Source organism: Xenopus laevis, chromosome 8L, assembly GCF_017654675.1.
Source record: "Xenopus laevis strain J_2021 chromosome 8L, Xenopus_laevis_v10.1, whole genome shotgun sequence".
Classification (NCBI taxonomy): Eukaryota; Metazoa; Chordata; class Amphibia; order Anura; family Pipidae; genus Xenopus; species Xenopus laevis.
In genome coordinates, this window is record NC_054385.1 from 6,564,114 (window position 1) to 6,589,351 (window position 25,238).

Consider the following 25,238-nt stretch of genomic DNA (forward strand, 5'->3'; position numbering starts at 1 on the left):
TAGAATGAGGAGTAATAAAAAGTAGCAATTACAATAAAAGTGTAGCCTTACAGAGCATTTGTTTTTTAGATGAGGTCAGTGACCCCCATTTGAAAGCTGGAAAGAGTCAGAATAAGGCAAATAATTAAAAAACTACAAAAAAATAAAAAAACAAATACCAATTGAAAAGTTGCTTTGATTTGGCCATTCTATAACATAGTAAAAATTAAAGTTAAAGGTGAACAACTCCTCAGTAGTATGGGGTCTCATTGACTATTGATGGTGCCCCTGTCTACAGTAGCTTGGACATCCTAGTCATTCTTGTGGGTTCTGAGCTATTTAATTAGTATTTCAAAGTAATGGTGCTAACGAGATTGTGTAAAAGTGGGAAGATACATTAGATAGATAGATAGATAGATAGATAGATAGATGATAGATAGATAGATAGATAGATAGATAGATAGATAGATAGATAGATAGATAGATAGATAGATAGATAGATAGATAGATAATTAGATAGATAGATAGATAGATAGATAATTAGATAGATAGAAGAAAAGTAAAGGTCTCACCTCTTGCTCATGGTCTATCTTCATGCTTGGATTTGCATTCACTTCAAGCAACACAGGTTTCAAGTTTTTCATAAGGAGTATATCAAATCCTAAAATCTAAACAGGCAAAATACCTTCATTAATAACATCCAGTGGCCCTTTCCCATTGATTACATTTTATCCAAATACTAATATTAAATAATAATAATAATAATAATTTATCGAAACTTTTAAAAATTATTTCATTTTTCTTTGTAATAATAAAACAGTACCTTGTACTTGATGCAAATTAAGAATGAATCCTTATTATAGGCGAAACCAGCTAATGATGTTTACTGAATGTTTATATGACTTTCTAGGAGATTTAAGGGATGAAAATATGGAAAGATCCATAATCTGGAAAACCCCAGGTCCCGAGCATTCTGGATTACAGGTCCCATACCTGTATATGAATGAAAATGGCCCTGATAAAAAGGAACCATATTTGACATGGGATGGCAAGTCCTAGAGAGTAAGAACTGATAGTGTAAGTCTCGCACTACTGTAGGTGATTAACAGATTTCATACAAGAGAAGATATCAATCAGATGGGCAGTGATGAGAAGTTTAAGTAGCAGTGGCAGGAGACCTTTGGGGTAGCTTAGTGGTTAACAGACAGTAGATTAATACAGTTCACTGCAAAAAAAATTGTAAAAATAAAATGATTGCCTTGGGTTGGAATTATCTCCCGTAAATACTTTTCAGAAGAGTTAAGTACCATTTTGACCTTGTGTATCATTTCTATAATTTCTCATTCATTTAGCGCTAATTCAAGTCCGTGGGCACAAAACCCTTCAACCTTTCCATTTTTTTGTAAAGCCAGCACGGTTCTGGAAGGATTCAAGCAATCGATCAATGCAGAACCCTGCTGAAATGTTACACTGGGTCCTACACTACTAATAGAGGTGGTCATACACGGGCCGACATAAACTGCAAACAGACCAAGCCGGTATCTTATTGGGCAGTGTATGGGGCCCTCAGACACACTTCCCTCAATCGATATGTAGGCAAAAATCATCCAGGTGTCGATTGGCCAGGTTTAAAAAACCAGTCGGATTGAGGACTGCATCGGTTCAGCAACGTGGTCCTCAGTCTGACCACCTATATTTTCTGTGTTGTGATCCGATCATTTGGCCCAGTTTAATATTGCCCTGGGCATATGGGGGAGAGATCCACTCGTCTGGCAACCTCACCAAATCAGTGGATCTCTGCATGTATAGTCACCTTAACTGAAACATTATCTTATTTTTAAATGATGCATAGTTCAGATTTGATGTAGAACAAAGGTGGCCTAATCAGGTATAAACATGCTTTTTCAGTGCCCTTTAAAAGAGTGGATCTGACTGTGTATGACTAAGTTCAAAGCTCCCTAATCTGGACCAAAAGATGGCCATAAAAAGGCAGATTTGAGCTGCGGATTTGGCTGGGGATCTGACTACGTATGTCCAAGTCCTAAACTGGCCCTAGACGTGCAGATTTGCTATATCGGATGAACGACCGGTCGGTGCCATCTCCCGACCTGCCACTAACCATTATGATCAAATAAAGTAGTAAAAGAACAGATCAGATGATGTTATGCCCCTGACCTCAATCGTACAAAAGTTATGTCCCATAAACACTGGTGACAGTCTCCCACTGATATCGGCAGACCAGCAATACATGCAGAGATATTATCGGTAGCAGACAGAAATTTTCGAACCTGTCCGATCTGAACGTCCGATCGAAAAAAAAAAATGTCAGGACACTCCACACACGGCTAGGGTTGCCACCTGCCCGGTATTTTACCGATCCTGGCCGGTAAAAATGTTGCTTGATGCCAATGTTATTTATAGGGAAAAACCATAAAAATATAGGAAGGCCGGTTTCTTTCCAGAAAAGGGTACAACCCTACACACGGCTCAAAAATTAGTATGAAACTGAGATTCGTACGATCAAATCTTTGCGTCTATGGCCAGCTTTAGAGTGAACATGCACATGACCAAGCCATATCACATTACTGTAGAGAAAAATATTTTTAAACAATGGTAAATGGTGTAGGAAATAAAAACCCCCACTGACATGGGTGCAGAGAAAATATCATAATAAGCAAATGTGTCTTTACTGTAATGGCAGCACCACTACTAAATTCCTAGTAAATGAGATTCACTGGTGGGATTCCAAACCAGCTTTCATTCACTTCTAGCAATAAAGACAAGATATATATATATATATATATATATATATATATATATATATATATATATCCAGACCACATGGATCAACCTGGGAGTTGTATGAGGTGGTGCTGGGATTCTTTTTATGTCAGGATACAGTACCTGGAAGCACGTTGGTCCTGGCTTTCCTGGTGGTATATCGGCTTGGTAATAGACTTTGAGCTCTGGTATTAAAGCCAAAATAGTCTTGATTACAAGAGAAATGATATCAGACCACACTTTCTTAACATCCAGTCCTTTGGCCGAGAGCCTATAGAGCACACTAGAGAAAGTCCTCTTGCTGCCGGTGTGCATGCTGTCAGAGTGTATGTAGTTCCCGCTGTGGACATTGAGAGAGTAGTTGGTTAAGTGCATATAGACATGGTGAAGGTTCTTGTGATTAGGCTCTTGATATGGCTCAGTGCAGAACCTGGAGAGGCCATCTTTGGCTATGTAAATTTCCAGAGGTTCTATGGACTTTAGTAAAACATAGAGGCGGATGTCAAATTTGAGTTTGTCTATGAGAAGGGGTTTAGTGATGTATTCCTGGACTACAGAAGGTCTATTCTGCAAGCTCCCCATCGTTCTGACTTCAGTTGGATCTTTAATGAGGTAGATCCCATCACCCTGACAACCACCATCCGGTTTCACAATGAACGTCGGTCTCCATGCCGGGTCATTTTCTTTTCCTAGGCGTACCTAGAAAATTCATAAGAATGTCAGACTTGGTGATACATGTGTTTTATTTCTTAGTGATTTATACCGTAGTGCTCTTCAATTACTGCAACTCCACAACTCCTATCATCTAAAGAACCAACAGGAGCTGTGATTGCTTTAAAAACCCTTTTTAATCCTGTAGCCTTTAACGCTACATCAGGCCTTTATATGTTAAAAAGTATACTTATTTTGTTTCTTTTTTTAGCTTTATTCCGCATACATTTCAAGTTTAAACCTGTGAGGGAACCAGTGTTTATGTTTAGTGCAAAGGAGTATGTATGGCCCTAGTGTGGGAGAAATGAGAGTTGGCATGTAATAAAGGGAGCATGACAAGGGAGCAGAGTAGGGTTATGAAGTACTTGCAACCATTGCAAATACCCCTGGTGCCCCTTCCCTTCTTTCAGCTGCCACAAGCCAACACAGCCCTCCATTTGCTTGCAACCCTAGACCCACCCAAACATAACCATAGTTATTTCTTTTGGAAATGATGTCCCTCCCTTGTGGCACCCTAGGCAGCTGCATCTTCTGCTTACCCCTAGTTTTTGTCAGCATGTCAATGTAGTTGGGTGGAGGAAGGAGTGGGAGTGGAAGAAAAGGGGTGCTGGGTGAGAAACCTCTAGGATCATAAATTCTATAATTCTTAGGGGATGTGTATTAATATGATAAACTGTATGAAAGTTCAAATTTAGGGAAAATATAAAGACATATTAGGTTCTTGAGATCTTATTATAACTGTACAAAACCAGTATAAAATTAGGGTCTGCGAAATTGTGTTCGTAATGTACAATAAATTATTGACCGGGCCTTGGAGAAAGTAAGCTCAAATCTACCAATTAAATCAATGGGAATCGAAAAATTCAAATTCTGGAATTGTCTTTTTTTTCTTGAAAATTGAGATGTCACCTGAGACCTCAAATGGCTGGAAACTGAACCTGATACTGGATGAACCCATTCAAGATATTTCTTTAATATTGTCAGGCTCAACCAAACTCATGAATAGTTTGATCAATTAGCACAGTGTAGATCAGTGGTCCCCGACCAGTAGCTCGTGAGCAACATGTTGCTCACCAACCCCTTGGAGGTTGCTCCCAGTGGCCTCAAAGCAGGTGCTTATTTTTGAATTCCAGGCTTGGAGGCAAGTTTTGGTTGCATAAAAACTAGGTGTTCTGCCAAACAGAACCTCCTGTAGGCTGCCAGTCCACATAGGGGCTACTAAACAGCCAGCAACAGCCCTTATTTGACATCCCCATGGACTTTTTCATGCTTGTGTTGCTCACCAACTCTTTTTTACATTTAAATGTGGCTCACAAGTCAAAAAGGTTGGGGACCCCTGATGTAGATTATAACAGATTATGCAAGATAATTACAAAGGACCACATATTTAATGCATGTACCCCTTAGTGAAAATAAACTTCTAGTAATACAGGAAATAGTAAAAATAAAATAGGCTTCCACCTATCATGAAATTTTTAACTTTGAGAAAAACGGAACTGTTACATCGTTTTATTTTGAGCCAAGAATTAAATTTAACAGACGTGCAAACCAATAAACAGATCCAGACACCTGGATAAATTCCTACCGTACTAATATTATTTGGAAAAAAAAAGAACTGTGATTTAAAAAAGTAATAAAAATATTTATTTTACATCATGGTGTTCTGAACACATTTTATGACAGATTTAACGACTGTATTTGTGTTTTTGGTCCTCTAAGAGTTTAATGCTATCAGTTTTCTCTGATATTACATGAATATTATTGGAACATGTTGTTTGTTCTCTCTCAAACTTAATAACGTTCATCATTCATACCTGACAATTTAAAAAAAATGGGTTGTTTATCAGAGTAGTATCAATTTGTTGTATAGGTTATTGTCAAACAGCTAATTGGAAAGATAAAACCTTCAGAAAATGAATATACGGCTGTAAATGGAATATTTAGAATGTTCTGTTACTATTGATATTGGAATTGGGTGAACACAAGTCCAATTGATATTTGTGCTTTAGTCCCAGTAAAGGAGAAACCCAATTTATAATAGCTGCTTTGTAAAGCCACCAGGGATTCTGCATTCTTATTTATTGCAGCGTTCTAGAATTCTCCTCACTCTTCTTCATTTCTACAGAAATATCATCAACATCAAACATATTCACTGATTAACAGGGATTGTGCATTTTTAACTTGTTCACCTGCTCCTTTCATAAAATGGTTTCATAAGAAGAAGCAATTAAAGGGCAATAGGAAGTTAAAATTACATTTTAGAATTGTGTGGTTCAGGGTTTCTAAAAAGGGGCTGAATACACATATATTCACCAAAGCGTAACATAAGAAAACTAAATAGGACATTAAAAATCTATTCTGGCTTTGATTTTAAATTGAATTTGTATTTTTATTTTCTTTTTCAAAAGGAGACAATGAGCACTGTATAAACAAACCATTCCCTTCCAAAAGCTGCCCCTTGTGTAAGGTTTTTTTTTGGTTTCTCTACTTACTGTGACTCTTTACTTGGTTTTAATTTCTTGTTTAGTGCAATAAATAAAACAATAGGAAAATGGTCCAGTACAGTACTACCCCTATTCATTCAGCTCATACTAAAAAGGGGGTATACTGCCACTTTAACTTGTTTTGAAATGGACCTTAATTTGGGCTCAGATTCACCTGGAAACCGAAGGTTTGGTCTGAATCATATCCTTTAAATTATTATATCCTGTTTGTAGAGATTACTGCCACCTAAAATTCCACCATTACCTATCAGTATACAATAATATCACTTTGCTTGTCTGTCTGAAAACCAATACCAAGACCAATATTGGGTGTACTGCACCATCAAGCAGTCAATGAGGTTAATAACAGTAGAGGAACATTTTTGGGTGGGGCTTTATTTTGAGTTTTCAAAGCACAATCGCAACTATTTATTGTAAAACATTTTTTCTTGAGAAGGTCTAGGGATGCACTGAATCCACAAAAGATTCAGCTGAATGCCAAGCTGATTTTAAACCATACATTTGTATATACTCATAAGCAAGTCCAAAAGGTAACATGCAAAAAATAATTTAACTCCAGTTTTCATGTGGTCTACAGTCACATATTGAGGTTTCTGATTTGGCTGAATCAGATTCCTGCAAAAAAAAAAAGGGGGGGGGGGCTTTCTTTGGCTAAATCCAAAACCAAATCTGGGATTCCGTGCCTCCCTAATAAGGTTTCATGAGTAGAAAGTAAATGAAAGTCATTGGTGAGAAGATAGTAATAGGAAAATCTTACCCATTTCACTTTGCCATAAATTCACAAAAAAGGCAAAAAATGTGCAAGATGCATTGAAGTCAATGGCCGTTTTTTCACGCAACATTTCTTTCACTAAACATTACAGTTTATGGGCATTTTTCGCAGTCCAATATTTTACAGCAGAATTTCAACAATAGGAAAGAGCAATCGGATCATTTGCCACTCTTAAGGTTAACTATTGGAGAAGCCTAGAGATTAATTTTGCTAGTACATCCTAGATAACTAGAACTACCTGGAACAGATTTTAGAATTCTGAAGAATCTTACTAAAACAGGGCAGGTCATAATAGGCAATGGCATCTTTTTATGTTACCAAGGTCCTTGTGGTTGACCAGAAAGAACATAATTAACATATCTTAGCAGGATTGGGACACAGAGAAATTCGATCATTGTGGTCCTCTTAGGGAGGGCCATAGCAATGAAATGCAGAAGACAGTATTCTCAAATCATATTCTCTTTAAACCACTAATCTGGGCCATAAGGCAGAGTATTTCTCATTTCACAAAATGGAAAGCCGCTGCCTTTGGGGAAGGGAGTTTTGATTGCTCTAGTTCCCCTCAAGATGAGTTTTGATTGTTCTGGTTCCCCCTCAAGAGGACAGCAGTCAAAACATCCCATTTTCCATTATGTTGAAGAATGAAGAACAGTGGTTGCCTTCTGAGGCAATCATCGATATAACAGGTTTAAAAAAAAAAAGGTAGGTTGAGCTAAGTGAATACAACAAATTATTGACACGTTGGCTTATTGCAGATACTAGTACAAAGGTCCTCGATTTATAAAACACAAAAAAAAAATACTTTGTCCTTAGTTTTACTTTAACAGAGGAAAGCGTAAAAATCCAGTGAATAGAAATCACAGATTTAAATTGAGGCTTGAGTAAAAAAGCCTTTTCTGTGCAATGTTTTAAAAGGCATAAATCTAGCCCAGTGCATGCTCAATGAATTGTTCGGCGATGACTCAGACATCCTTACCATCAAATAGGTCAGACAAATCTTTATGGAGGTAAAAAAAATAAAAAATGCTAAGCTAAATCTTCACCGATGCACCTTGTTAAACCTTTTGCATTATGGTTATTTCTGACTTGATTAATCTTGAAAATGTTTTTTCTCAGAGTCGTCTTGGGTTTCGCTCTGTGGAAGTGAAGCAGCTCCCTCTAATGTTCCACTGAGAGATATTGCAGAGAATTCAGTCCATTCTCCTTTCTTAATGTTATCATTGGCAATGAGGATTCTAAAGTGGAAAAGAGCTGATATCTATAGAATTCCTTTTTAAAAAAAAAAACAATACACATCAAGATAAATCTTCCTCAAAAGACTTGGACAAATGCCGAACTGAATCAAAATCCTAATTTATATATTCAAATTTAAATAAAAGTTTTCCCTGTTAGGGCTTTAACCTCACCTATTTACATGATCATGTTTAATTGTGGATAATATGTAAATCGTATTATTCCAGTCAACGAGGCTGTAAAATCTCTTTTACTTCTTTAGAAGTTTGAAATGTTTTGGATTCAAATTTTTGAGAATTTTTTGGTTGGATAAATCTTCCAAATCTGACAGATTTATGAACATTTACATTTTCAAGTTTCTTTTTATTAAAATCTTGAATATGTGCTCATTTATAAAAAAACTTAAAAATCAAAAACTTGAAATTGTGCAGTACCAACTAAAACACAGTGAAATTACATTTCATCCATCATTTTCAATGAGTCCGCCAATTTTCTAATACTTAAAAAAATTAATATTAACTTCAATTCTGATACAACTCACATTGACGGCTACAAGTTTAGTTTTGTAGCTGTTTACGCTTTTTTAAAAACTCAGAAGCTCAAATTTGTATTCCAAATTTTTTTGCTGCAAAAGACTCAAATTGCAGTAAAAACTTTGAATACTGGAGAAAGCTAGCATAATACTGTATACTACAGTAAGAGGGGCATAGCTAATTGTGTACACAGGAATATTGTTGTTTGTACATATATATGCATACATACAGAACATTCCTTATATATTTGTATTTATACATATGGAAGGAGGAAGGTGCCATTTTGATTCCCTTAGACAGTACAGAATGAGGGTATAGCTTATTGTATGCCCAGAATATTCCTTCTCTGTATATTTGTATTTATACATATTGGAGGAGGGAGGTGCCATATTGATTCCCTTAGACAGTACAGTATGAGGGTATAGCTTATTGTGTGCCCAGAACATTCCTTCTCTGTATATTTGTATTTATACATATGGGAGGAGGTGTCATATTGATTCCCTTAGACCAGGGATCCCCAACCTTTTGAACCTGTGAGCAACATTCAGAAGTAAAAGGTGTTGGGGAGCAACACTAGCATGAAAAATGTTCTTGGGGTGCCAAATAAGGGCTGTGATTGGCCATTTGGTAGCCCCTATGTGGATTGTTAACCTACATTGAGGCTCTGTTTGGCAGTACACCTGGTTTTTATGCAACCAAAACTTGCCTCCAAGACTGAAATTTAAAAATAATCACCTGCTTTGAGGCCACTGGGAGCAACCAATCCAAGGGGTTGGAGAGCAACAGGTTGCTCACGAGCTACTGGTTGGGGATCACTGCCTTAGACAGTACAGTATGAGGGTATAGCTTATTGTGTGCCCAGAACATTCCTTCTCTATATATTTGTACTTATACTGTACATATGGGTGGGAGGTGCCCTATGGTTTCCCTTAGACAGTACAGTTCAAGGGTATAGTTTATTTGTGCCCAGAACATTCATTCTCTGTATATTTATATGTATACATATAGGAGGAGGGAGGTGCACTATTGATTCCCTTAGACAGTACAGTATGATGGTATAGCTTATTGTATGCCCAGAACATTCCTTCACTGTATACCTGAGCTGCCATATTGTTTCTCTTGGAACAGAATAAGGGTATAAATTGTGTGCCCAGAGCATTCCATTTCTATAAGAAAGCCTTTGCTTTGCCAGCTTAGGCACTGATGTGTGATGTCAGCTGTTCAGAGGTAATGCAGTTTGCTATTATTGTGCTCATTACAAAGAATGAGAGCACACAACACATCTGGAACCGAGATAATCAGGTGCCTAAATTATACATTACAAATTTCAAATATGCTCTGCTAATCTGTTCCGCGGAGATGTAAAATGGCACAGTCTTCAAAGCGTTTCAACACGCCTAAATAAGAAACAGTGTTTGTAAATTCGTATCATGTGCGGCCACACCAGGGCGATTATGAACCGGTGACATGAGCGGATGTGAAATGGGCATCTGCTGTCCACGAACCAGACCAAAGCCACCGGGTTCTGACAAATAGATCACATCTGTCGGAAGGTAATTATTTTCCACTTTCCGGCCTCGGCTGGATTCCGACCAATGACCTTGAAATGCAAACTCTGTAGTTTCACTGCCAATTACCAAAGTTGTCACTATGACAGTTTCTAGATTGTTTTATGTTTCTATCAAAACAATAGGGAAAATATCTGCAGGGAGGAAACACCGCGTGTGAATTCTGCTTTTCTTAATAGATGAACTCCATCATGGCGTTGGTTTCCGCTGCAATATTTCTCCATTAGATCAGGTGGTAGATAGTCATCTGGCGTCTGGCCACAGGCATATTTGTCTTGTGTCTTTTTAAAAGATTTCTCATCATTCAGACATGAGAAGAATTCAATATTTCACAAATTCTGAAGCCGATTGTTCTGCTTGATCTGATCTAAATGACCTGCCAAACAAATCAATAGAAAGCCCAGAACATAGGGTCACGGACTACAAACTTAGAGCTGTTTAATAACGCGTGAGTAATTTTTAACAAGAAGATATTCTTCGAACTATAGCAGGGTGACAGTTACCCCAATGGTTCTATATATCTGTAGCCGGGCTATGAGCAAAGGGGCCCAGTCTGAAGGTCAGTTAGGGGGAGATTTGGGGTGAGTGCTTATTTGTGCCCTGGGTAACCCTGGAACTATAGCAGGGTGTCTGTTACCCCAATGTTACTATATATATCTGTAACCTTGTTATGAGCTAAGGGGGCCCAGACTGAAGGCCAGTTAGGGGGTGATTTGGGATGAGTGCTTATTTGTGCCCTGGGTACCCCTGGAAATATAGCAGGGTGACTGTTACCCCAATGTTTCTATATATCTGTTACCTTGTTTTGCCCTAAGGGGCCCAGCCTGAAGGCCAGTTAGGGGGAGATTTGGGATGAGTGCTTATTTTTACCCTGGTACCTCTGGAACTATAGCAGGGTGACTGTTGCCCCAATGTTTCTATATATCTAAAACCTTGTTATGAGCTAAGGAGTCCCAGCCTGGAGGCTGATTTATCAAAAGTAAATATGAAAAATGTGATTAAGTCTCAATGGAACTTGTTTTTTCCCTGCAGATCAAGATTTTTAGAAAATTACCAGTTTGTTTTGTACCAAACCCAAGACTGTCCAGGAACAACGTGTTGATTTACATGCCTGCATCTGACCTGCCCATCTCTGTGGTGACTCATGGCCAGCATCAAAACGCAGAAGGGGCAATCGGTTGGCCTCAACCCCTAGGGTACAATCCAAGCTTGTACACATGGAAAATTACACTGAATTGCAAAAACAAAAATAGGATGTGTGAAATAAGAAAGATGGAATTTTGATCAAATCCTGCTCTTCTCCACTGCTGGGGGAAAACACCCTGAACTAATGGAACCTCCAGTTAAACTCAAGCTGATATCTACCATCTTTATTCTAATCAAGGCAAACTTGTGGCAAGGTTTATAGCAAAGGTATAATTCATGAACGTTCTGTGCCTCGGGCAAATTTCATTCTACGACTACGAATGCTGAGCTATTCATTTATATCAGCCGGCTTCTTCTTCCTTAGTGTGATGCAAATGTAGTTCTACAAGCCATGTTTGTTGTAATATAATTCTGTTCAGTCGAGACAGATTCAGCCCTGTTCTATGTACACCAGAAGTTAGAGTAGGGTGTCAAAATGTAAGTCAGCTAGTATTGGATAACCTCAAAGTATTTACTCTTAGATTTAAGTCTGAAACTTGATCACCGATCAGAAAGGTCTGAAAATGTCATCTGATAATGTAGGTTGTTCAATGCATGGTGCTGAAACTCCTCTTCACTTTCTGCTGTTGCTTTGGCTCTCGGACTGAAGGAATGAAACCAAAGACAGAAAGCTTGTGCATGGCCACCTTAAATGGCCATTTATCCATGAAATCATAAAACATATATTCAACCTGCACAAACTGCTCAAGTTTCCATGGTCGAATGCAAGAACTGGAAGATAGAAGGTATTCTGACCCATCAGCTCCAGAGGGCTGAGATGCTACCCAACTACAGTTCTCAATTAAGGTTCATGTGAAAAATACAGATGATTTTTCTTGAAACAAAGGAAAAAGATAAGTTATGGAGCTGCTACCCCACACTTCCCTACTCCAAAGCTTTAGGGTTGGGGTGAGGAACCTGAGGGTGAACAAGTGGACAGTAGGGGCTGGAAGGGGGCACTGTTAAAGCTGAATAGTACTTATGTTCATGGGAAACTAAATAAGGGTTTGGTGTTCAAAGTTGGCCATTCGCAGATCCATGTGGTGGGCCAAATGAGGCTGATTGAATTGTGATAAGGTCATACACAGACCTGTTGAGAGAAGACCACATCTACATGCTGTTGGTCCTTACCCTACCTGCCCGATAAGATATCTGGAAGTCATGAGGCCAATATAGACAGTCCAATAAGAAGTAACCCATTCTGAAGGGGAGCATGTTGGCAGTTTTTATTGAATTGAATTACGAATAACCACCTTTAAAGTCTTTACTGCCTGTAGACAGCATGAGAAGCAAACAGTTGTTGGGGCATAATCCTTGTGCTTTCTATACTGTCCACTGTGACATGCCAAAGTCACTTTAACCCTGATTCCTATTATTATTATCATTTTTTTCCTGCTCTTCCTCCCTCTGTTGCTGCCGTGAGATTCCCTGCAGCTATAATTTGCCCACGTTTACTCAGAATGGAGCACAGCCTCCTCACTTGGAATGTGCTTACATTGCTTCTCCTTCCTCCCTGCCAGAAGTTAGTTCAAAAATTCCAAAAATAGATATATTTCTAAGCTTCCCTTTAACTTCAGGAACCAGAGATGTGGCTCAGTAGGTATACCTAGTGCCAATTATGCCCATGAATCATCCACGGGCACAGATTACCATTCTTAGTAAAACAAATTGAGGGCTATGAATCAACATGGCTTTTTTTATTTTGAGATCCACCAGTAAATCTTTATGGGCGGAAATGATTGAACAAACAACACACATACATCGCAAATGTTCAGCCCGAGAGCGGTTATGTATGGAATGTTCTGGGCAAGGAGGTGTTTTTATTAAACAATACATTACGGCAGAAGCTAAAAGTCAAGCGAGCCGAATTAAAAAAATAAAACACTCTATAGATCTTTTAATTAGAAACTTAATAAATATACAGGGCTTGTATTAATTGATCAACGGGAAGGAGCAGGAGTTGGAGTACTAGGTATGAGGCAGTGGCTTTAGTGATATGCTAATTAGAAAAAGGGCAGCCCAATGCATAAGCAACACACATGATCCAACCTAGTATTTTGCAATTTGTTTCCCGAAAAGAAGAACAGTTCCCTTCGGACAAGTATAGCATTTGTAATTCCTGGGCATCTCTCAAGTGGTTGCACTTTTCCTTTAAAGGGGTGGTTAACCTTTACATTAACCTTTAGCTGGTTATAGAATGGTTAATTCTAAGCAATTTTTCAATTGGTCCACAGATTTTTTTTTTATATAGTTTTTAAATTATTATTCTTCTCTCTTTCTAGTTTTCAAATGGGGGTCACTGACCCCATCTAAAAACACATGCTTTGTAAGGCTAAATATGTATTGTTATTGCTACTTTATATTCCTTATCTTCAGGCCTCTCCTATTCATATTCCAGGCCCTCTCCTACTCATATTTCAAATTAAAATCAGTGCATGGTTGCTACGGAGTAAAAAGCTAAACCACTCCAAAAAACCACAAATAACAAAAAAATTTAAACCATTTATAATTGTCTCAGAATATCTCTCTCTACGTCATACTAAAAGTTCATTTAAAGGTGAACAACCCCTTTAAAGGTACTGATAAGCACGCATATTAACCCTTTCTGTTCCGGTCTCAAATGAATGAATTCTGGGAAAATCATGGTGAAGTAACTTTTACTACTGTTACTGTTATTCCTAGATCAATTGGTCTTAATTTTATATAGTTTTGAATTATTTGCCTTAATCTTCTAACTCCAGCTATGAAACTACTCCTACAGAAGGCTACAATTTAATTACCACTTTTTTACTACTTGCTTTTCAAACCCTCTCCTATTCATGTCTATGAAGATTCTCGTTTATCCAGGTCATGATATACAGCATCCAGTAGTTTCAAAGACGTATTTCTTCTAGATACTCTCCTATTCATATTTCGGTCTCTCATTCAAACCATTGCTTGGTTGCTAGGGTAAAAAATACAGAGTTAAGATCTTTTACCCCCAAAAAAAAAGTGAACAACGATTATTGAGGTCAACGAAGATTATTAAGGTCAATGTATCACAAATGGGCAACAGCGATCCTCTCTAGATGAAAATAGATTGAAAGAACCTGCTATAAAATTTAATTTGACCAATTTGCAGGTTCTTTTAAACGCAAGGCATGAAAATGAGCACCTTCCTACCAACTGTAATGATTTTTGAGAGATTACAGGCCAGAGTCATAACTGCCTCCCTTCGGCAAGCATCGATAAATGTCGCTCTTATAAATGTCGCTCTTATAAATGTCGCAGCTGCTTCCAAAAAACTCTCATTTCACCGGCTCAGCACCAGCTGTGGCATCTATCTGCATAATTAAATATTTACTCTATGGCAAATTAGGACAAACAGTTTATTTAGCGAGTCATGGTCTGAAGCCAAGGGATACGCAACAAGGGTGCTGTGGAACTAACAATCACAGCATTCTGTTAACAGGCACAACAACTGCATTTTTTCTAAAGGAAAAATTCATTGGCTTTTGGTCTTTGTGAGCGAATCTGTTTATTATTCAATATTAGGCTTCTTTCTGGTTGCTAGGGTCAGTGACACCACTAGTACAAACACGAGTTTGTAACACATTGTTATATGTCTACAATTTGCTATAGACCATTTGGAAAGTTAGAAGGCTATTGGAAATATGTTATCTAGACTGATGAGACCTATAGAGACCAAATGAAGAGGACCAAATCAACAAGTGATGCTGTTTCTCAACTGAGGGAATTTTCTATGTTCTCGGAGATCAAGCCAACATCTAAAGTACTAAAGGCCTCCATCAGGAGAAAATTCCAGAGGGCTATTGGAAGTATGCTATCTGGACGGATGAGATCTACAAAGACCAATTGGAAGAGGACTAAGTCAACACGCTGATGCTGTTACTCGACTAATTTTCTATGTTCTGGCAGATCTTAAAGAACTACAAGCTAACATCTAAGGAACTAAAGGCCTCCATCAGGAGAAAATTGAACCACAATGGTGAGCATGAAAGAGTTGCAAGGAGATATTCTCTGAGAACATTGTTGCAAGTCTACAGTTTGCTAAAGACCACATGGATAAGCCAGAGGTCTATTGGAAGTATGTTATCTGGACAGATGAGACCTATAGAGACCCATTAGTAGAGGACCAAGTGGGATTTTCTAACCCGCCCAATAGATATCTGGCCTTCAGTTTGGGCAGAGGGCCCTATAGACAGGGCTAATAAGCTGTTGACTTGGTCTGGAGGGATCAAGGCAAAACAAATCAATCTACCAAAGTATAGGTAATGCAGAAGAGATTGAATGTCTTGAAATGGCCAATTGAATCTAAGTCCTGACCGTAACCCTATAGAAATGTTGTGGAAGTAGCAGTTGATGTGGGTAGTTCATGCGAGGAAGTCCACCAACATCTTTGAGATGAAGCTAGGATAAAATTCTTTCAGTCTCATGTGCAGTTTCTGGCCATGGGGGGGGAGGGCATGCCAGTTACTAAAAATACATAGTTTAATATCTCTTTATACCTAACCCAGTTAGAGAACCCGGATACACAATCCCATAATCTCCATCAGACACATGCGCTGGAACTTCAGCGCCTTTCATTCGCAAAAAGAAAACATCTGCAAATCAGATTATTTTCCAAATGCAAACAACCGTGACAGACAAATCAATTTATTTCTTTTAATAAAAAATAAAAAAAGGGAAACAGTCATCAACAGTAATTACGGAGCTCAATAGCAATAATTACAATTAGTTAAGGAAAATAATAATATGTAATTACACTATTACAAATGTACATAATAAAGGAATGGAGGGGAAAGTAATTACTGCCATTTTCACGTTCCGGGGACTGGAAATTGAGAAGGCTGCCATTTCTATGGAGCAGCAATTAGAAAAAGTTACTAAACAGAAGGCAGAAGAAATAAATAAAAGCAAAATAAAGCATGACCTTAAGGCCTACAGAGAGCGGATATGTAGTGTACTCTATCGGTGCGACCCAAAGGGCTGAGGGAAACATGTTGCCAGTGTTACCCCTGCCTTTGTAGGTGCAGGTTCTTTTCTTTAAATGAGATGAAAACCCTGCAAAATTAACATTTGTCAGCATTAGCAACAGTGCAGATTCCTTTGTCTGCAGCTCCATCTATAGTCTATGGGGGCAATTGCAGGGATGTATCTCAGGATTATTTCCTACAGCACCGTGCAGCTACTGTGCACGTCATATGGCATTGGGCAATGGTTAAAAGCTGAGCAACTTCGGAAAACGAATCCCTCCGAATGCCATCCCAACGACGATTTGCATTCAAGCGGCGGGAAGGCAAGGGAAGGCAGTTCGGGGAGATTAGTCAACACAAAGAAGAGGAGATTTGTCGCCAGGTGACTAATCTCCCCGAATCTGACCGTGTGTCCCTGCCTTAAATGTCCATACCAGTCATCTGTTGCAGTGATTAGACAGTTTTGGGTAATAACACATGGCAATGCTCACCAGGACTATCTGAATGGTCAGAAAATCCTGCACTACACTGAAGAGCCTTAATAAGGGTCTGTAGGCGGAACCTTGTCAATAACTGCCCTGGCTATGCTTTAAAACACAGTGGATGAGCCTTCTTCTAGGAGACAATGGGTTATCACACTATAATACTGTGTAATGTGATGCAGTGCCATCTAGAGGCCACTGGGTAATGACATAAATAAGCAATGATGAAGCTGTGGAAAGTTCTTGTATCCATGAGCTACAAGCGCTGTATGCCTCCTCTGCAGTATGTTATTGATGCATACAGTCTAACAGTACTGAACATCATAAGAACTGCAGATTATTTAGCCTTAGTTTAGCAGAATAGTTTGTACAGAATAATGAGGGCCACTCACTTGAGCAACAAAGAGGTGATACTCTTCCGGAAGAATCCAGGACTGGGGATAAAAGTTGTATTCTTCCGGGTACAGTTCCTGCATGGTCCTCACAGCCCGGCTCAGGTTGATTTTACGCACCATCTCAGTCATCCCTAAAATGAATGAATTTATTTAGCATTAGTAAAAGGCCTGTAAAAACAGCAATTTGGGTCATATATCAAGGTTAAGTTGCCATAAAGCATCCCTCTTTGCAAAATCTTAGAAACTACTAAAATACACACTACACTGGCACAAGAGGGTCACAGACAACACTCTGTGGTGTACATACCATCTCCAGGTCAATCTAATGTACTAAAAACTATAAAAGTAATAGGACCTGTTATAGTCTCTGCAGGCTGTTGGGTTCTGTAGGGTACTGGTTTGAAAGCAAGAAGAAAGTATAGATGGGAACAGAAAGGAAAGATGTGGGCAGAAGGATGAGATGGAGATAGCAGGGCATGATGGAGACAGTAGGACAAGACAGAAACAGCAAGACAAAATAGAGACAGTAAACGAAGATGGGGACAGTAGGATAAGACAGGCACAACAGGGCAAGATGGGGACAGTAGGATAAGATGGAGACAGTAGAGCAAGATGGAGACAGTGGGACAAGACCAGAACAGCAGGACAAGATAGGGACAGTAGCACAAGACAGGGACAGCAGAACAAGATGGAGACAGTAAGTCAATATGGGGACAGTATGGCAAGATGGAGTCAGAAAAGAAAGATGGAGACGTAGGACAAGATGGAGACAGTAGAGCAAGATGAGGGCAGTAGGACAAGACCAGAACAGCAGGACAAGTTAGGGACAGTAGCACAAGACAGGGGCAGCAGAACAAGATGGAGACAGTAAATCAAGATGGGGACAGTATGGCAAGATGGAGACAGTAAATCAAGATGGGGACAGTATGGCAAGATGGAGACAGTAAATCAAGATGGGGACAGTATGGCAAGATGGAGTCAGAAAAGAAAGATGGGGACCGTAGGACAATATAGAGACAGACAACCAAGATGGAAAAAATGGGACAGAATGGAGACAGTAGGTCAATGTGGTGACCGCTGGATCAGATAGAGAAAAATGGACACACTAGGGCAACATGGAAATTGTAATATTTATTTAAATAAGCATTGACCAACCTGTGTCCCTTCAGTGAGGTGACAGGAGTTAGGTGCTTAGATTAATGAGACAGTTGTGAGTGCTGGCATCTATCATGCCAAGCAGAGAATAGGGGAGATGCACTAGGCCTGCCCAAACTTACTGTGACTTGTTCATGTTGGCACAAAGTCCTGAACATATAATCTGTGCTTGCCTGGTCATAAAAAAGGATATTGTTTATACTCACAGTAATTTCTGTTTCCTGGGCACCTTCCATGGCAGCATTCACCAATGAGTTAATCTCCCTCCGGGCCAACGGACAAGACCTCCCTCCAACAAGTTAAAATGAGAGCCACACCCCCACTCACTCGTCTCAGTCTAAAGCCTGACATCATAGAGTGGGCAATTCCTTGGTGAATTCTGCCATGGAAGGTGAACAGGAAACAGAAATTACAGTGAGCATAACCAATTTCCTGTTTTCCTAGTCATCCCTGGCATGCATTCTCCAATTGAATTGGATTTATAAAGCTAAAAATGGAGGGACACCACAAGATTGCAGAACCAAAAAAAAAATGCTTTATTTAGCAATGTACAACTGACTGCAAGACCTTCCTCCCAAATCTAGCTTTCTGGGCGGCAAGGACACCTAGTCTATAATGTTTGATGAAGGTGTTGACCGACGACAACCTTGCTGCTCTGCAGATAGCTTCTGGCAATGCTTTGGCTTCCATCACCCAGGAACTCGCCAATGCCCTGGTGGAATGGGCTTTTAATCCCTGGGGAACCTTCCTGTCTGCTATGTTGTAAAACTTTGCAATTGCAGAACAATCCAGAAACTCAACTTCTTTTTTTGAAGGAGCTTGACCTTTCCTAAATCCACAGGGTATCACAAATAAATTATCTGATTTTCTGTACTTCTTAGTCCTTTCTAGGTACATTCTTATGCGAGTGGGGGTGTGGCTCTCAAGTTAACTTGTTTGAGGGAGTCCTGTCCATTGGACCAGAGTTAGATTAATCCATTGGTGAATTCATGCCAGGGGTGACTAGGCAAAACCCCTGTTTCTCAGCAAAGGTGAGCATGCAGCAATAAGGAATATCACTCTTGGCATGTCAGTGAGTGCAAGCACATTCTTAATGTCATATGGCTCTCAGTGAGATGAAAATGGTATATTTGCTGGCACACGTTCCTCCCTATATATTTTTAATGTCTGCACCCGCCTAATTATCTTCTAATTGTCAGGGTCACTCTGCTTGTTGCAGCCAAATGCTTCTGGATACTTGCTGAAACAAACCAAATTTTTCTGAGAATGTCACAACTAGGGCAAACTGGTTAAATTTGCCATTCCCAAGCTCAGGGTGCATTTTGCTTCACTGTGGCCATAGGCTGGGCCACCCTCTTGCAAGGGAGCAGTACTAGGGACTGGATGTCACCACCCAACACGTGGTTTCTGCCAAGGAAATCAATATTGAAGTCACACACTTTTAGTTCATTATTAATTGAAGGGAAACACAGGGGATATGTACACATTAAATAGGGTTTTGAATGATGTTAATAGATCCTGGATACATTTGATTTGCTATGACGACTGTCAAACCCGGCACGACTACACATAACTGTACTCCTGCTGTTAGAAGTAATAGCCTCTGGCAGCCTGGGATTCTGAGTGATTTAGGAAATGTGTTGGAAGATTCTGCGCAACCGATCTTTAGGAAAGAAAGCATTTCTTTACCTTGATGGCCTTTGAGATGTGTATAGAAGTGTGTCGCGGCAAAGCAGTCTTAATTTAAAGTACTCAACTTTGCTGCAGGTAAGAGATCGGGGATGATGACCAAACCGCGGTCTGATTTAGTTCTTATTCCTTTCTAAACGTCTCCTATATAGTCCAGGTTTCAGTGGGAGATGGATGAGACTATATAAATCCTGACAGGTGTTAGAAGAATAAAAAATAGGGGCTTACAGAAGAAGTTGGAGTTTGCCAAGCCCTGATCGAGAAGATTGACGGTAAGAAAACAGGTTATGTGGTTGCCCTTAAAGCTTACCAGTACCCAGGAAAACAAATGCACTTCTGAAACAAGCAGAGCAAAGATTCTCCCAGTTCAGTAAGGAGAGGGAAAGGCATCTTGGGAGAGACAAAACGTTAGGCACCCAATCAGTTATAATCTCTTACCTGACTGGTGCTTCTATGTGTTAAAAAGTGACCAGGTCTGGAGCACTACTGTAGCAGTGCCAAGTTGCAATCTTCCTGGACTTGTTCTTGGACTGGAGGTCTCAGGTAAGTAATTATTATCACTGGGGTTGTTTATGCCTCAGTCTTTGATTGGATTCATTACTTATTGGACCATAGAACGTGGGTTTGTATGATAGGGACCTTAGATTGTAAGCTCCATTGAGGCAGCAACAACTTGTCGAATTCAGTTGTCCAGAGTGTTACCATGAAATGACATTAAAGGGGTGGTTCATCTTCATGTTAACTTTTAGTATGTTATAGAATGGCTAATTCTAAAAAAAAATTTATTTGGTCTTCATTCTTTATTTTTTTTATAGTTTTGAAATTATTTCCCTTCTTCTTCTGACTCTCTCCAATTTTCAAATGGGGGTCACTGACCCCATCTAAAAAACGAATGCTCTTTAAGGCTACGAATGTATTGCTATTACTACTTTTTATTACTCGTTTTTCTATTCAGTCCCTCTCCTATTCATATTCCAGTCTCTTATTCAAATCAGTGCATGGTTGCTAGGGGAATTTGGACCCTAGCAATCAGAAATTGCAAACTGGAGACCTGCTGAATAAAAAGCTAAATAACTCAAAAACTATTAAACAAACCAGCTGCAAATTGTCTCAGAATATCAATCTCTACATCATATAGGTGAACAACCCCTTTATGGGTTCGGATTGGGTTTGGCTAAATGTTTAGGACATGAAAAGCTCCAAGATTCAGTTAACTTTTTTTCCAGCATCAGTGTGCCAATATGGTCCTTGCACAGTGGGATTTTCAAACCTAGCTGATATGTGTCAGATTTTTGGGCAGCTATCGGTCAAGCAGGCTGTCAAGAGTGTGCCAATAAGCTGCCTACTCAGTTTATGCCCACTGTAAACCCATTATTCAAAAAGCTTTGAATTTTGGAAAATTGCCGTAGGCTCCATTTTATCCAAATGATCCACATTTTTAAAAATTATTTTCTTTTTCTCTGTAATAATAAAACAGTCGCTTGTACTTGATCACAACTAATAATTAATATAATTAATCCTTACTGCATGCAAAACCAGCCTATCTGGTTTATTTATTTTTTTGCAAGCATAAGGTATGAAGATCCTAATTCCGGAAAGATCCATTATCCAGAAAAACCCCGGTCCAGAGATGTCTGGATAACAGGTCCCATACCTGTAATAATGCAACCTCAAATTACCTGGGAATTTGTTGACTTGCCCAGAGGAGAGGTTGTCGCTCTCGTGGAAAGAAACTCCATGCCAATAAATGTCACAAGGTAGGCGGCGACCCATGGGAAACTAGAAGACAAACAAAAAATGTTATTAGTACCTTATGTCTTGATAATGTTAGTACTGATATGGAAATAAAGGCATGCCTCCCATCTTCACCCAGTCTTCGCATTGTAGGGTGAATGAAGTATAAACCTGGCTTATAAACTGGGTATAGAAACCATAGAGACTCCTTGGAGACAAATTCCTGGAATAGAATTTAGGACCCCTGCAATAGCTGACCACTGCTGCCCAATTAAAGGTTTATTCAAAACTTTCTATATAAGTTCAGAAGAAGTTGTAACAGATCCAGTCGCACTCGTTATCCTTCCATCCATCAAGGTCTGTTTTTGCGGAACATGGCGAGGCCTCTTGCTGACCTCATTCGTTTGTTTACCCTGCAACCATTTGTAATTCTGAGAGCCGGTGCCGTAGTTCATGCCGGAATCGATGGCCGAGCTGGGCTTTTCATCACTGAAATGGCACAGAGAGACTCTGTACAAATCAGACGGATGATATTTATAGTGTATTGATCGGCCTGATTAAACATAAAGGCGATGAGAGATTGTGAGCCGGCATATGCATAGGCTAGCATTAGTGGGATCATAGAAATACCTGAATTGCTAATTGCAGTAATAACGACTCCTCAAAGGCTTATTGTGCCCATACAATTTAACTGCAAAATTAGGCTGAAAATATTCAGAGTTGGAATGAGGGAGCTGTTTATTTAGGATGAAGTATTCCCTGGAAGTTACTTATAGGCCAGGAGTATCATGTGCCCCTAGTCTTTACAAGGGGAGGCACCATGAGATTCTTTTGCTTTGGACCCTACTTCTTAGAGGGGGTGGATGGTGCTGAAAAGCCTGAGGAAGGAGTACTTAGTGCGAGGTTATAGCTGATGCAGGGAGTTAGATTCAGGCTGAGGGTAGTTATAAGAGCAGCCAGCGGCTCCAACAAGGAGAATACAGTTGTTGGCAATTGTTGCCCTAAGACTCAGTGGATTCATGCAAGTTTAATCTTGGATGTAGAAGGTTGGGGCTGACCAATGGTTCCTCCAGGAGGAGACAAGCTTGTCTTGCCCCCCAGTCCAGCCCCTTCTTCAACATCTGAAAGTCTTGCCTATTTTATTTATATACCTATCCCTGCCCCAGCTTACCCTCTCCCGTGACGTCAGACATATGGACATTATCATAGCGGGTGATGGTAGGTTAGGGTTGGCACTGGTCAACCATACGGACATCAGTGTAGCCAAAGCCAGAAAGATAGTGGTATGGCACCTGTTATCCAGAATGCTCAGGTCCTGGGGTTTTCCACATAAGGGATCTTTCCCTAACTTGAATCGAAGTCTACTTAAAAATAATTTAGGATGAGGAATACAGATCTTGATTTATTATTAAAGAGGGAAAAAATAATGTTTTAAAATGTGAGTAATTTGATTATAATGGAGTCTATTGAAGAGTATCTTACCCTTAACTTGGAGTTTTGTGCAGGAAATTGATCCCATACCTGTACTGCTTACAAAACCAAGGCATTTTATAAGTATATATATTGCATGCTAAAGGAAGGACTGTTATTAAATATCACACACTCTCTGGGTAAAAAGTTTGAGGTGAGATGACTTTTAGAATAACTTTGCTGAATAGAAAGCCCAGCTGAGGCCGGTTTTCTTTACTTCCTCCCGTACCACAAGCAAACATTTCATCTGTCACTCTTGTACTATTAAAAGGCAGCAATAATTAATGTACTGTGACACCAGTGGGAGCAATTTTCTGTTGGAGGTTAATTGGCTCCTTTCTCTGGGTCTGAACGCAAATTCTTTGACTGTTTACATAAAAAAAACACTATATTTCTCCAGCAATGCCCTCACGCTCACAGCTTGGAAAGGCAGGAACTTGTTATGGATTTATGAACAATAGAAGGAACTCTGCCTTGCCAACTCTTGGCTTATTAACAATAACATGCTCACACAGGAGTAAAGCAAGAGTAGTCCCAGCTCTGAGATTCTCCCTCCCATATGTATAAACACAAATATACAGAGAAGGAATGTTCTGGGCACACAATAAGCTATACCCTCATACTGTACTGTCTAAGGGAATCAATATGGCACCTCCTCCCATATGTATAAATACAAATATACAGAGAAGGAATGTTCTGGGCACACAATAAACTATACCCTCATACTGTACTGTCTAAGGGAATCAATATGGCACCTCCTCCCATATGTATAAATACAAATATACAGAGAAGGAATGTTCTGGGCACACAATAAGCTATACCCTCATACTGTACTGTCCAAGGGAATCAATATGTCACCTCCTCCCATATGTATAAATACAAATATACAGAGAAGGAATGTTCTGGGCACACAATAAGCTATACCCTCATACTGTACTGTCTAAGGGAATCAATATGTCACCTCCCTCCTCCCATATGTATAAATACAAATATACAGAGAAGGAATGTTCTGGGCACACAATAAGCTAAACCCTCATACTGTACTGTCTAAGGGAATCAATATGGTACCTCCCTCCTCCCATATGTATAAATACAAATATACAGAGAAGGAATGTTCTGGGCACACAATAAGCTATACCCTCATACTGTACTGTCTAAGGGAAACAGCAAGGTACCTCCGACTCTTGTATATAGTTAATTTATAGTTATCCCTGATTTAGCCAATCAATTATTCTGGTGGAAAAGTCAGGTTCAGTGACACATGCACAGTTATTAAAGCCTCAGTAATAACAGAGGTATAGTAATTTACTGAAGGTGGAGCAGAAGTTAAAGCACTGTGGAAGCACAAGTAGGTTGATAACTGTTGCAGCAGGAATGATTTGAAGAGTGTGGATGTGATATATGACCCCGGTCTTCGGTGCTCAGGTGTCAGAGCAGCTGCATATGCATCTCATTCCCCGGCATGCCGAGCAAATCCATCTCTGTATTTGTGCAGACTGCTTATTAGCACCCGCCACCGAAGGTGAATGATATCTACTTTTCAAGCCAAGGAATTCTACAGGATGGGAGAGTAGAAGGATGCTTTAGCCAGATTGAAATTTTAATTGATTGTCTCGTGTCACGTAAGATAGTGGCCTCTTAATACTTGTACTGAACATCCCGATGCATAACACTGCTAATGCCAGCTCTGGGATGGCAGCCAGGGATTGGAAGACACAATAAGAAGCCAGTGTTATACACCAACAAGGCTGCCCAGCAAGCATACTCTAGACTCCTACAGCCAGTAACTGGTACCTTGTTTGGGCTGAAATGCACCTTTTGCCAATGGTTACAGGGACTTCCATTAAAGGGGTTGTTGACCTTTAAATTAACTTTTAGAGTGATGTAGAGCATGATATTTTGAGACAATTTGCATTTGGTTTACATTTTTTATAATTTGTGTTTTTTAAATTAATTAGCTTTTTATTCAGCAGCTCTCCAGTTTGAAATCTAGTTGCTAGGGTCCAAATGACCCTAGCAACCATGCAGTGATTTGAATAAGAGACTGGGATATGAATAGAAGAGGCCTGAA

The 25,238-nt window shown here is 39.5% G+C and overlaps 1 protein-coding gene across 1 annotated transcript in view; it reads right to left on the reverse strand.

Moving 5' to 3' along the window:
- ttll11.L (tubulin tyrosine ligase like11 L homeolog) overlaps positions 1–25,238 on the reverse strand; it is a 78,133-nt gene that overhangs the window by 48,715 nt on the left and 4,180 nt on the right. Inside the window, exons 2-5 of the mRNA XM_018229513.2 lie at positions 21,643–21,742; positions 17,117–17,250; positions 2,884–3,459; positions 552–647 (exon numbers count right to left, since the gene is read on the reverse strand). Coding sequence (XP_018085002.1) covers positions 552–647; positions 2,884–3,459; positions 17,117–17,250; positions 21,643–21,742 — 906 coding nt within the window. The remainder of the gene's footprint in view (positions 1–551; positions 648–2,883; positions 3,460–17,116; positions 17,251–21,642; positions 21,743–25,238) is intronic.